Source organism: Orbicella franksi, chromosome 15 (genome assembly GCF_964199315.1).
Source record: "Orbicella franksi chromosome 15, jaOrbFran1.1, whole genome shotgun sequence".
NCBI lineage: Eukaryota > Metazoa > Cnidaria > Anthozoa > Scleractinia > Merulinidae > Orbicella > Orbicella franksi.
In genome coordinates this window covers 17,777,027-17,790,607 of record NC_138159.1, presented here as the reverse complement: position 1 = coordinate 17,790,607, position 13,581 = coordinate 17,777,027, and the positions used below count along the sequence as shown (strand labels likewise).

Genomic DNA, 13,581 nt, shown 5'->3' with positions numbered 1-13,581 from the left:
GCGGAAACAGCAACAAGCCAGGGCGACGAATGTTGACAAAGCTATTCGAGATCTGTTCGGTGACAACGGAGAAAACTTAGGATAGAGACTGTAAAAAAATACCTTCTCTCAAGCGTTAACTTTTTTTTTCGCAGGTCGAGGGATTTTTCTCGACTGATAACGAAGCCCTTTGTGATTGGCTGTTGCTCGAATTCGCGCGCGCAGTTAAGAACCAATCAGAAAGTACCTGGATCTCTTCACAGCTTCGTCATCAGAGCGAAATTCTCTAGGTCCAGGCCTCTCATTAGCTGTAGAAAAATTGAGCTGACAAAGAAGGGTGTTTTGTTATTCACAATTTCAGTTTGCACCGACAAACAAGTAAAATAGTAGAACATTTAATGTAATTATGTCACCATTTGATTATATGTTAAAGAAAAAAGACGTTTTTCTGAACGCAAGATAAATATATGTATGGAATAAATAGAGAACTAGGTAAAGGACGAAAATTAAGTTATTTTATAATCCTTCGATTTTCATGTAAATAAAAACGCCCGAACTTGGAAAATATGGGATTTTTGTTATCAAAATATAATCAAATCGTATTTTATCACTTTGTATATATGACGTATCGACTGTTCTGGAAAGTTTGGATAACTGGAGTGATCGATCCCAGATTCTCGGAGGCTGGGAAGGATTGAGGCGGTCTGGGGAAAAGAATGATGATCAAAAAAAAAAACACAAACTAGAAGCGAAAATTCTGTGTATTTCACCGTGGTGAACGATGATTTTTAGGTTTCCTTTGATTAAAAGGTTACAAATAGATGTAATGTGCAATTCGGGGCCGGGTTGTTCGAAAACTGGTTAACGCTAACTCAGGATTAAAATTTAACCAAAGTATTAATTTTCCTTGGATAAAGATGTTTTTTTCACTTCTTATGTTTTGTGTAGTTTGAGATTATTCAGACTTAAAACTGAAGGGCAAAAAATTTAAGCAGAAAACATCACCGAAAAGCCGAGTTACAAAATTGAAATAAAAAACTCGCTGGTCCCGGGTTAGCTTAATCGGGCTTTGAACAACCCGGCCCATGTAGTAACACAAACTGTTTCACATATTCATTTAAAGAAGTTTTATTTATTTTTTTTGGCCTTTAATAAAAACAAACTTCTATTACTGTATTTCTAGCATTACCCTACTTCTTTCAGCCTATGAACCCTTGTTCAATTTGAACTCGTAAACTGACTTCACACTTGCAACCACTGCTGCACAAGCTCTCTCGCCAAAGTTTTGCTATAGCTATCAAATATTACTGGCAAAAATATTCTTCAATCATAGCTCCTCTGAACTAAATGTTCAGCAAAAGCGAGACCCAAAATTAAGGCTATAAAAAGCAATACAACTACAACTGAATTACCAAATTATATATTCAAAATAGAGTGATTTAACCAAAGCATTCTCTGCAGAAACCATAACACTAGCGGGACAATGTTTATAACAACGATTAAATTACAGGCGGATAAACACAAATCCGGAACACAGAAATAAAATAATAATAAAAATAAAACAATGCATCTTCTTTAGCACCCAAAAAAATTCACCCGAAAATTAGCCTTGCAACCAGATTGCGCAGTGAAATACGAGTTAGCTAAGCAGATAAAGTTGGGAAACCTTTAAGGTGGCCACCAATGAAATCTATTGAGGCAGTACTCTTACGTGCTACTGTTCATGAAGCTGTGATATGTGGCTCGTCTAAATTTTAATTCTTTTTTTTTTTTATGAAACCCTAGAGTGTGACTATTTAAATGAAAGCTAAGGAGTAGTAATTTTGTGGTAGTTTATTACGCCGTAGATCATTGAAATCAAAGCTATCGCACAGTAATTTCACGAGGTACTGTCTATTTTCGAATTACGTTTGAAGTCATAGATTTACTCTGCCTCATGGATTACAAAGTGCACTTTCTATTCAGACATGTGGAAAGGTTAAGCCCACAAAAATAGGAAAAGAGTTATGCGCTCAGCTATTGAAAGCATTGGGAAATATGCAAAAAAAAAAAAAGAACATAAAAACCCCGTAAGCAAGTATCAGTTTGTTTACACCCGTATATATATCATTGTAAACAATCTTCCCTTCAACTTGTTACAATCTCGAGAAAACATGGACTTTGGCCTTCTGAAGCACACGCACTGTACACGTGATATTCAACGCCGGAGAAATAATTAAAGAGTCCTTTATTTCTCAGTTTGAAAAGCCTCTTATCCTTCAGCAATGTAATGAATTAATCACCTCAAGACAAGACGATACATGTATTGTTACAGAGCGTAGCAAGTGGAAGTTGCTAGTCGCTAAAAATTTTGGAAATCGGCCTTGCGAAGTTTAGCCCCTAGATGCTTTTAGGAGGACCCTTAGCTGAGCCATCTACCACGTCACGATCAATGACAGCTGTCATATCTGGTGAGAGGAACGCCTTTCTGACGTACGGCGTCTGTCCTCTTCGAAGCACATCCTGAAATTACGAAAGTACAGAAACTAGATGAGGGTTTGCGCGGAGGGCGGAGGGCGGAGGGCGGAGGGCGGAGGGCGGAGGGCGGAGGGCGGAGGGCGGAGGGCGGAGGGCGGAGGGCGGAGACAGAGTAGGGGGAGGAGAAGAGAGAAAAGCAGAAGGAGTAGCAAGAGTAGGAGCAAGAATAGGAGCAGGAGCAGGAGGTTCAGGAACAGAAGGCTGAAGAGGAGAAGGAGAAGACGAAAGACAAGAGGGAACAGCAGAAGAAGCAAGACGAGAAGGAGCAGAAGAATTGAACGACAATCTGTAAAGAAAAAAAATCCACCAACTTTACTTACTTTGCTAGCACCAGGACCAATGTACCCCCCTGAGTATGTACGTGCCATCCCATAATCCAGCGGGTGCCTCACCACATAAGGTTCATAGTAGGGTTCACTCATGATTGGTCCATGCATGTCACGTGGCTCGCCATACCCACCTTCTCCGTTGAGAGCCTGAAAATTGAAAGAGTTTTTCTTTAAGGAAATGAACTTGATTGGAAAAAGCATGAAGCAAAGTGTATTTCTAACATTGACATATTCTCTTACTTAACTAGTTACTTTTCTATACATACTCGTATGGGTTCGACAAATTCAGTAAGTCGTAAGACTTATAATATAACCTATTGATTATATCAGTTAAGCTGTGACTAACTTACACACTCAACCTCTTGCGTGAATTTATTTTCTGTAATTCATATAAGCTGGAGTTATTTCTGTGGCCGGACAAGTCTGATATTTTACCGTATTTACCTGTTTAAGTTGCCGTTGGAGACCAGCAATAGTAGCTTTGGCGTCACTCAACTCTCTCTTCAGGCGTTCTTTCTGTGTATTCAGATTCTCTCTTTCAGATCTCTCTTTCTTAAAATCATCCTCATACACTTTTAACTGTGAAGAAAATTTCAGTTGACTGAGTTAGATTCCGATGGTCTCTCCTTGTTTTCTCAACTCCAAGCTGAGTTATGGTAACGTCGAGTTGGATAAAGTAACAATCACAATGTCAGAATTTCAGAAGTGGGCAAATAAAAAAAAAGAATCAGATTTAGAAAAATAAACCCGATTTTACATTCAGACACGAACTCTAAACCGCCCTTCTGATAACTCATCAACAGCCTAGCTAAGGTATTGAAATTCTGCGTAAAAAAAAGTGTTACACTCTAACAATTAAAGTGCCCTTGGAGAAAGTCACTTGCACAGTGAAGTGTCTCATTTATCTAGGACAGAATGACCCCGGGCAGGACTCGAACCCGGACCTCCGCGCGCTAACCGTCGAGCCACCGCGCCAACTGCCTGATTCTTGACATTTTCCGGTTTTTATGCGAAGCACTGCGCAAGTTTAAGAAGACATTGTTACAATGTACCTGCGCCCTCAAGAGCTCCATTTCTTCGTGTGGCCTGAAGTTGTAGCTGTTCTGTGCACTACTATGCACCAATTGCTGCGAAAGACGATGATTTTCTGCTTCAAGGCTGCAGAAGAGGAAGAAGAAAAGAATGGAAATTTATCTAAACGAGATGACAGATAAAACCTTCATTTTCATAAAACGGCGAGGCCCCTTTTAAACTAGGCGTCCAGGCACACATAATTTCAAGGTCCTGAGAAGAGCGTCCTAGCTTAAGGAGGAACTTTGGAACTGGGGACTAAACTATGCAAGTAGCACTTATTATCCGCTCACACCCAGCGACACTGTGAATATCGCCTGATACAGGACAGGGGTGCCCAATGCGGAGTTGAGGAAAATCAGACGGTATTTAAACAAACATATTTTTACAGCTAGATGAACTGCGGTTATGCAGCTCTTCTCAAGACGTCAGATGACATTTTGTGCGCATGACTGACAACAAGGACTTGCCGTTCTGACTATATTTAACAATTAGACCCGTAGCCCCCAAGGGCTACGGGTCAATAGCCCATGAGGCGAAGCCGAATGGGCTATTGACCCGTGGCCCTTGAGGGCGAAGGGTCTAATCGTTTTAGTATCACCCAACTAGTCGGACAGGAAAGACAATAATAACGTTAGCAAATGCAAGTTGAAGAAATATTTATTTGGGAATAAAACAAAAGAAAGCGTCACGCTCGATTGCGCCAATTTCGCTACTCGAGGACTATTGCTAATAGTCCTCTAGTAGCATAGCCAATTAAAATGCAGGATTTGCATTAGTCCATTAGTTGGGTGATACTAAAAAGGCACAGTATGCGCAGAAGCATCTTAACACGTGACTTACCGCTGTGCAATACTCTCAAGCTCTTTACACCTTGTGCCCAGTGTTCCGACTTCCTGAACCAAGCTACGAACCTGTTCTTCCTGCTTTCTCTTGATTCGAACCAAGTCTCGGTTTTCGATCCGCAGGGCATTGGCTTCAGTTTTTGCATCCAGGGCACCCCACTCAGGTGACTTTTGGGTCTTCGCAATGCCGGACGAGACAGGGAGGGCTGGTGAGATATGACCGTTCATTCCGGAGTCCTGCGGGGACAGAGGAGGGGAGAAATTTTCTTCCGAAGGAAAAGAGTACGTTTGTTCCCTGGAAAGAAAAGCTTCTTCAGATGCACCAAGGTTTATTTCAGAAGGAATGTGATTTTCCGGTTTCGAAGTCTGGTCTTCTTGTGGCTGTTCTGGAGTCTGAAAACGTCAAAATAAACGTAAGTTATAATACCAGAAAAGACAAATATAAATAAAACTTAGTTACCTCACTAAATTATAGAACGACCATATATTAAATATATCACTTCAAATAATCTACACCAAGTGTTGTACAATCGGTTTTAGCCTCATGTCAGCAAAATTTAGCAGTTGCTGACCAAAAAATTTAAAGCCCTTTGAAATCCAGCTAATTGTGTAAAAGGAAATGAGATGAAAATTATTCACAGGAATTTTTGAATCGGTCCGGGAACATTTGGTTTTGTTTGCGGTTTGTTCGCTAGTGATACCACATGCCCATATCAGATGGTTGACTTCTGTCCTCGAGTTAACTCTATAGCATGTTCACTCGGCTGTAATTTCACTAACCCAAGTAAGGAAACTATTGAACTAGTATTGGGCTAGTATTGAGACAGTTTCCTTGACTGCGAAGTCTAACGAACAGCCTTGAGGTTCAGCTACAACAACGCTGGTGCAATAAGCATACTAACAGCGGACTGTATCAGTGCATAGAGGTCCCTCGCGCTCGACGCGAAAATGTCATAGTCCATGGAGAGACCGGCCTTTCAAACAAAGTCATTCGGCCCCAGAGTTTGGTTCAATTTATATGCCTTATTCAAGGAGTATCGAACCAGCCTACAAACCGAACATCATGATACACGTGATTTAAACAGAGCGTAGGTAACAGAGAAAGCGACAAGTTGCATTTCAATGAGGCTTACTTCCGTGTAGAAGTGATCTTATGCTGTTACGAGGTCACGGTAGGAAACTCGACATGCTATATAAATCTTTGCTCAGCTCGAAATCCTCATTCTCATTTCTGATTGGAATACATTCGTTGTAATGATAACGTTGAGAATTTGACAGTTCATCAAGGCGATACATCCCTAGGTCTTAGCAAGTTCAAATCACACTGAAGAATGAAAACACTTTCATTCGCCATAGAAGAAATGCTACAGAAATTAGATACTGCTTGACGTGTTCATAGCCAAATTAAGATTAACTAACTGAAAGGAAATGAGATGCTGAAGTAACATCTTAAACGATAAAATACTGAGAAACACGCATTTTTTTTTACCACTCTTGTCCACGGCCCGGAGAGATATAACTCCATGAGATCTTTTGCGATATCAGCTGTAGTTTAATAACGACGGTTTCATTGTATGGCATTTATGAAGGCGGCAAGAGTCACTTCACTAAAATTAGTATTTCAGTTTTGGGAGGGAACTTATTTTTTTCAAACGAAACTGGGAAATTTTTCGTTTGGTGAAAGGCGGAAGTCCAATATTTTTAATTCAATTCTGCAAGAAAACAACGAAGAAAATAATCAAACAACAACCAAACAAAACAAAACCCCCCGCCCCCACACCACTCGTGAGGACACATTGTGATTCGCTCGAATGATTTTAATTGTGTACTTCAAGAATAATACTTAACCATAAATGGCGATTATTCGTCACCGAAGCCAGCGAAGAATTAAGCAATATCTGTTACGGCCATATAAAGAATGAACTTAAGTATCTTTTCTTCGTCGCGGGAAATTGCTAGAATGATTGGCCTCCATGGGGCCACAAAATTTAAACATTCACATCCAAGCGTTTTAGTCAGTTACCGTGAAGTGAAGCTTGTTGTTTGCGAGTTTCAGCACAGTATTCACCCGTTTTTATTCAAGACTCTCTCAAATAGTGCCCTTGAGAACGCAGTAAAATCTACAAACTGCTCCAATTTTGGGCAAAACACTTATTTAGATATCCTGAACCATTCGGCGTTCTCTAAAACTTCCTGTTTCAACAATGCTCAGCGGAAGTTTCACACAGTCTATTAATTTTAGGAATAGTTTCATCGCTTTATCGATTTCCCCTAAAATCTTCCCCAGCCTTTACAACTCGAGTTCAAAGTTCCTTGAAAAAAAAGACTGGTAATGAAAGAAGCTAAAGAAAGCTTTTAGAAGCCTGTTTCTGAGGGAAACAACAAAAATTGTGTTTGACAACTAGCTAAAACTTCCGCGTGTCATTTACCTTGGCAACACTTTGACAGATCTGAGCATGTTCGCGAAAGCATACGTTGGCATAGGAATGGAAAGTTAGAAATCAAATTGTCAACTATCATAAATAACTCCATGATAAACTAAAAAAAATCCAAAAGAACAACTGAGCAAGAAAATTAGGAATGATTTAACTTACAATTTTTGTTGTTATTAAGGCCGTGAGCTGGTTTCTTTGTCAGGAAGAACAGTTCTCAACTAATGGCGGTGTTTTACTAGATCTGAGGACTTTATCGGGTTCGAAAATCACCAAACTCAACGTCAAAAGACAGAAAACTTAGAGCAACGTCAACCGGTCAGCTATTTCTGAACTCTTCTCTATGAATTCCGGCAGTTTCGTGCACCACTTTGTGGTTCTGGTGTTTGTAGAGTAGATTTGCGTACCAAAGCACTACCAATCGAAGATTCTTTCCTCGGCAGTTGTGTTTAAGACGCCATTCTACTGGTTAGTGTTCATATTTCAGCTTGTAATGAAGTTAAGACGAACTAAAAATGAAAACCACATTAAACACCCAAGCCGAAAGCTATTTTCCGCTTAGGTGGGGAAAACTCCCTTAAATTAAAAAGTAAATTAATACTCTCCTGAAAACAAAAGCCGGATTTACGATGTTTTCGGAAAGTCATTCGCCGGTCGAACTTTAACGCGCCTTTCTCCGCAAAGTTAAATTTGTTTTTATTTTTTCTTTGGCTAAAAATAACTCTAATTGACGATATTTTTAGAACTAATTACGGTACTTGTTTTGTAAACATTGCTAGTTGCTAACATTTTTGTTACAAAATTACTCTTCTTGGTGGAGCTTTCAAAAGGCCGTATTAGGAATGAATCTTGAAAGTCGATGAACCAATTCGAAATTTTGTTTGCCATTTTGTGAAGAGCACACTATAATAAATAATTTTCTTTCAATTTTACCTTTTAACTTTTCACGTTCTGCATTGGTAAGAAACCCGAACAAAAATTACCAATCAAATTTAAGGGTTTTTGACTGCATAAAACGTTCGTAAAACATCATGAAAATTATTTCACATCGCGGTATTTTGCAAATAATCTTTGTAACATGGCTAAAAATCGCAAAACGTTCCTCTCCAAGGTCGTTCATGAAACCACGTCCCCTTGCCTCTGTCACATTTAACTTGCTTTAGTATAACGCAAAGTTCTTCGAGTGGAGAAAGAAATCTGCAACTTCCAAGATCGCTGTAGCTTGGATTCTAGCTATCTGGTTTTAGCTTTAAAATTTAGGATGGTGGCGTCTGTAATTCAGTCTACAGTTGCTATTCCTAACCCGAAAAATGCACATGTATTCCGTAAAATCATTGCCGTGAACTTAAGATGTACGTTTGAATATTTGAGGGCATGTTTTTACCGAGCGGGGAGAATTTTAATCCGATTTCTTAGAAAACCTTCGAACTATTTTTCTTGAATATCTTGTTTCATCTTTGTACGCTCGATGTCTAACCTTCTTATGCTCTGGCGTTACTTGCCCCAAGACGGCAGGGATTCTGTTTCAAAAGTCAGTTCCCTAAAATTATGAGTATCCAATTCGTGTCTATTGTAGCTTATTGTGGAAAAATTGAACAGAGCATATCGGCGCCATTACGAGCCGGTGTCCGCGAGCAGTGCAGTGCACCCTTAATTAAACTGAACGACATCAGGGATTTATTCTGACTAGTAAATATTATAAAACCGCAAGCAGGCGACGGCAAAAAATTGCTGTGTGGGCGTATTTCACAAACGATTACGGCAAATAATATTGAACATCGACCGCCACTGACGAAGATGTGTGGGCGGTGTTTTGGCAAATTTAAATGGCACCGGACTGATATTCGCACCAAGGCCGCCATGGCAACTGCTTTGGCAATGAAAAATTTGTTGCGAGCTCCCGGCAAAAAAAAAAAAGATGAGTTTGCCAGGTTGTGTCTGAACAAAAGGGTCTCACACACTTACCTGCAAGCTGCTTTTGGTTTCTTACCAAATGATTATTTTGACGTTTTAAGTCGCGGTTTTAAGCAAAACAAATACAGTCGTTTCCCAACTTCGTCCGCTTTGCAAGTACATGTAGCACCGTTTGATTTTGCAAGCAGCGATCGGATTATATATTGCGCAGAAAAGACGGAGAGACACCTCTAGAAACAGACGCCCGGCTGAAAAGACGCCTAGTTTTATAACGCCAAGTTTATTTACAGCCATGATGCGACACTTCGAAGGTTCTCACATGACCATTGCAAGCGCTGCCGTAAATGGCCTCTTACTCGACCTCTTTGGAATTGAAAAGTGGTCGTCGCGTAGGATTACATTTGCCAGAACAAAGAATCGAATTTTTCCGTTTCCTCAGTGTTCGACTGATCATTCACTGAAATATGTAGCACGCCTACGTTCTTCAGAGTTCGAAGTCAGCAAAATCAACTTCGTATTTGTCACTGCTCCTAAAGTGTTGAGCCGAAGATACAGCATTTGACATGCACGGGTTCACCGAGGGCAAGTAATCGAGACAGCGTCTAAAAAATACATGCGTACATACATAGCTGTGTTGCTGAAACGAAAGTTTTCCTGTTTAGTTTACACAGGAATAAATGAGACTAATTTCTTAGTATTTCATGGTCCAGTGATCAAGCGTTGTTTTGGTTGGACAAACTTGTCGGTGTACATGTAGATCAAAATTCTGCAGTAATTTAATATCTTTTACATTTGTTTATCCCCGTCTAAACATACCTACACGAATTTCTGTAAAAACAATCAATATATACCAGTACTATATTACCTCTTCGTTGGCTCCTTCGATATCAGCCATCGCCTGCAACTTCTTTCTTTGTTTTGATAATAACTTGGCATCTTTCCTCGTTTCTCGAAGCTGTAATTTCAAGATGTCGCTATTGCTCAGCGTATCGAGATATTGGTTCCTCTCCGAGGATAGTCGTTCGATTTCCTTTTGTAGTTCGGCGAGTCGCGGAATAGGCATTTCATTATTTCTGGTCTCTTCCATACTTGTCCCTGTCTTAGCCTTTGTGTACGCTTCATCGATTCGCTGAGTAGCAATTCGTTTCAGAAGCGAGAGTGAGGTCGCTAAAGGGAAAACTTAGATGTCAGAACTCAGAAAAGAACACGTCTTTTATGTTCCTCTCTTTCCGAAATCTAGTTCGCTGTAATAACCTTCTGAGAAAAGCGGGAGAAAAATGCTTTCCGAAGCATAATCCTTCCGCCATTTTGAATGCAAATCAGTCAGGTTTTCGTTCAAACTGCATGCTACACAGAACAAAACATCCACACACTCAACGAGAAAGTCAGATAAAATTCGAGCGATGCGAGGACTACACTGAAACTATCGAAAACTTACCTTCTTTTTGAGAAGAAAAAGAAAATCTTTAGGGAAATTTCCCTACCAATCGGTTCGAAGCTGGCTGAATGTGAATTGTCAATTGTCCTGGTTTATAATTTATGACGCGCCATCGTCACAGCCGGGGAATCCCCAGCCGCGCAGCGAGTGCAGCTATTATTAGAGTTGATGCAAACTTAGCCGAATTTTCAGTTTCCTTCTATGCGCGTGCTTTTTCCCGGTTTTAGCTCGCAAGATGAACTTTTCGAAATCCCGAACGGTGCAAATTTTACTTTATTCACTTTGTACACAGAGTAAAAAGTTGATGAAATTTTCAGTTATGTCGAAACAACCTTCTGTTACAAAACACACAATCTGAATAAAGAGCAACGTGGCGACACCAAGACACTTTTACAACAGATGTGTTCTTTAACATATTTCCCGGAGAAATTTTTCATCAGGAAAGCTAGGCAACCTACACGACCCCAAAATTCAGAAAGTCTCAGAGCTTTTCGACTGAAAACAGACCCTGACAGTTTTAGATGAAATATGGATTTAGTTGCTAATAAATTGCCCCCAGAAACCATCATTTCAAAAAGAAAGTCGCGATTCTTTTAGCATAACTTCATGAAAGGCAAAACAAGCCTTAAATTAACGTTTGCGTTCTCCAAACAAAGCAGGAGTTTAGCAAGGGGGTGCTTCAATTGAATGAGTTTTGTGTCTAAGATATTGTGTCTTTTTGGACAGGGAAGATGGGGGATTTATTTCCATAATTTACAGTAGTATATATGCTGCACGGCAAGTTTCGCCGTAGTAACTGTTAATGGATAGTATAATGGTTAAAACCAACTACAGTAGTGGTAGGAAAAGCCAGCAGCTGTATTTGACAGAGACGCATGTATTGTCAGGGGACCAACGCGTGTTAACCACGTGTTTTCTGTTTCCAATGATGGATACACTGAAGCTAGCGCATTTTATAATGTACAATTTCTAACGATTAGTTGCTGTTTGGACTGAATTTTACATGCTCGTTAGTTTCATTTACTCTGAATAAGCGACAACCGCAAAAAGCGATAACCCAACACTGTTAATTTTTTGTGCTATAAACAGCTACAGCGGAGCTTTATAAGATGTAACAAAGGACTATCAGTGACGACTTACCTTATTAAACTTCCTGTAAAACCATACAACATTAGCTGCCTTGCTTAAGTGAACAAACTTTCACGGAGGGTTGCAATTTATCTGGAGATGACAGCTTTTTTCCCGGTTGATATCTTGAATAACTTGAATTGCTAGCCGTGTCACGGACACTTCGTTTGTGTCACGTCAGCGAATAATTAACGAACCCGCTCGTGCGTATCAACATGAATTATTGCACGAGCAATGCGCAAGACGTGTTTGTTGTCAGGTTTTATAATCCATCAAATATTTTCGCTCGCGCGCGATTGGTCGAAACGCGTCACGTGACCGAACATTCCACAGCTGCAACTGGGGAATATCCCAGAATATTCGCCAATTTTCGAAACTGTGCGTGTTGCAAGAAATATTTGAAGGATAATAAACACTATAGTAGCCTGCGAACGCAGACGTATTTCCGGCTGTCACTTGGTTCCGCCGAAAAATGACGTCTGCGAACCCGAGCTAGGAAACGATTTCTGTGACGTAATGACTTTTGTTTCTCGTTGGCCAATCAGATTCCATGATGGAATGAAACTCGAGCGCTCCTCGCAGCGAATACCTCGCGCAGTAGTTTCGGGGTTATTTGAGCTAAACTGTGATTGGCTTAGAATTCCTACGTCACAGAAATCGTTTTCTGACTCGGGTTCGCAGACGTTATTTTTCGGCGGAACCAAGTGACAGCCGGAAATACGTCTGCGTTCGCAAGCTGACACTATAGAGCCTCCATTTGACTTTGAAAATGTGCTCGGATATTCGTCCTTGGACATTATCTGTTCCTCGAAGCTCACAGTTTTTCTCGAGCTTCGCTCTCGGAAAACTGCTCGCTTCTCGTAATAGATAATGTCCCCGGACAAATATCCGAGCATATTTTCGCGCCAAATGGACGCTATTGCTTATTTATAATCCATCAAATATTTTCGCTCGCGCGCGATTGGTCTAAACGCGTCACGTGACCGAATATTCCCCAGCTGAAACTGGGGAATATCCCAGAATATTCCCCAATTTTCGAAACTGCGCGTGTTGCAAAAAATATCTGAAGGATACTAAACACAATAGCCTCCATTTGACTTTGAAAATGTACTCGGATATTCGTCCTTGGACATTATCTGAACAGATAATGTCCGCGGGCAAATATCCGAGCATATTTTCAAGCCAAATGGAGGCTATTGTTTATTTATACCATGATATAGAACAAACAGCCAATCAGAATAGAGGAAAGCCGTTGTAGATTCGACGGTATTACATCCAACCTTCCCATCCTGCGCCGCGCGCATATCGCATTGTGTTCTTGATCTCCACCGTATTTTCTATGGAACGGAATAAAATAGTTATGCTCTCGTGGTATACATAAACGATGGCCTCCATTTGGCGCGAAAACCTGCTAGGATATATTTGTGATGTCGGCGGACATCATCTGTTCCGAGAAGCGAACAGCTTTCCGAAAACGTGGCTCGAGGAAAACTGTGAGCTTTGAAGAAGCACATCCGAGCATATTTTGTACTAAATGGAAGCTATTGTGTTTATAATCCTTCAAATATTTTTCGGAACATAAGCAGTTTTAAAAATTGGTGAATATATAAACAATAGCCTCCATTTGGCGAGAAAATATGCTCGGATATTTGTTCCGAGAAGCGAACAAAGCAAACTGTGAGCTTCGAGGAACAGATATCCGAGCATCGGACAAATATCCGAGCATATTTTCGAAGTCAAATGGAGGCTGTTGTGTTAATTATCTTTCAAATATTTTTCCCAACACGCGCAGTTTTGAAAATTGGGGAATATTCTGTCAAGTGACGCGTTTAGACCGATGGCGAGCGAGCGAAAATATTTGATGGATTATAAATATGTCTTATTAGATGTTTTGGTGTGTAGTATCGCTGTATATTTTTACGAGTTGT

At 40.3% G+C, this 13,581-nt stretch overlaps 1 protein-coding gene across 2 annotated transcripts; it reads right to left on the bottom strand.

The window, feature by feature from the left end:
- On the bottom strand, positions 1-11,802 carry LOC145469158 (uncharacterized). 2 transcript variants are annotated; one of them, XM_081452861.1, is made up of 7 exons: positions 11,666-11,802; positions 9,953-10,254; positions 4,740-5,134; positions 3,878-3,983; positions 3,270-3,404; positions 2,817-2,972; positions 1-2,481 (listed from the first exon to the last, which is right to left on the bottom strand). In XM_081452861.1, the coding sequence occupies exons 2-7, from the start codon at positions 10,172-10,174 to the stop codon at positions 2,359-2,361; spliced, it is 1,137 nt and encodes a 378-aa protein (XP_081308987.1). In that variant the 5' UTR covers positions 10,175-10,254; positions 11,666-11,802; the 3' UTR covers positions 1-2,358. The 2 variants fall into 2 exon arrangements, with proteins under 2 accessions (XP_081308987.1, XP_081308986.1); XM_081452860.1 differs by lacking the exon at positions 11,666-11,802 and adding an exon at positions 10,526-10,614.
- Positions 11,803-13,581: the final 1,779 nt, after the last annotated feature.

Coding starts and splice junctions, on each gene's coding strand:
- LOC145469158 (XM_081452861.1), bottom strand. CDS start 10,174: ATGGAAGAGACCAGAAATAATGAAATGCCTATTCCGCGACTCGCCGAA. Junction 3,405..3,877: donor TGGAGCTCTTGAGGGCGCAG/GTACATTGTAAC, acceptor TTTTCTTCACAG/TTAAAAGTGTATGAGGATGA. Junction 2,482..2,816: donor TTGGTCCTGGTGCTAGCAAA/GTAAGTAAAGTT, acceptor TCGTAATTTCAG/GATGTGCTTCGAAGAGGACA.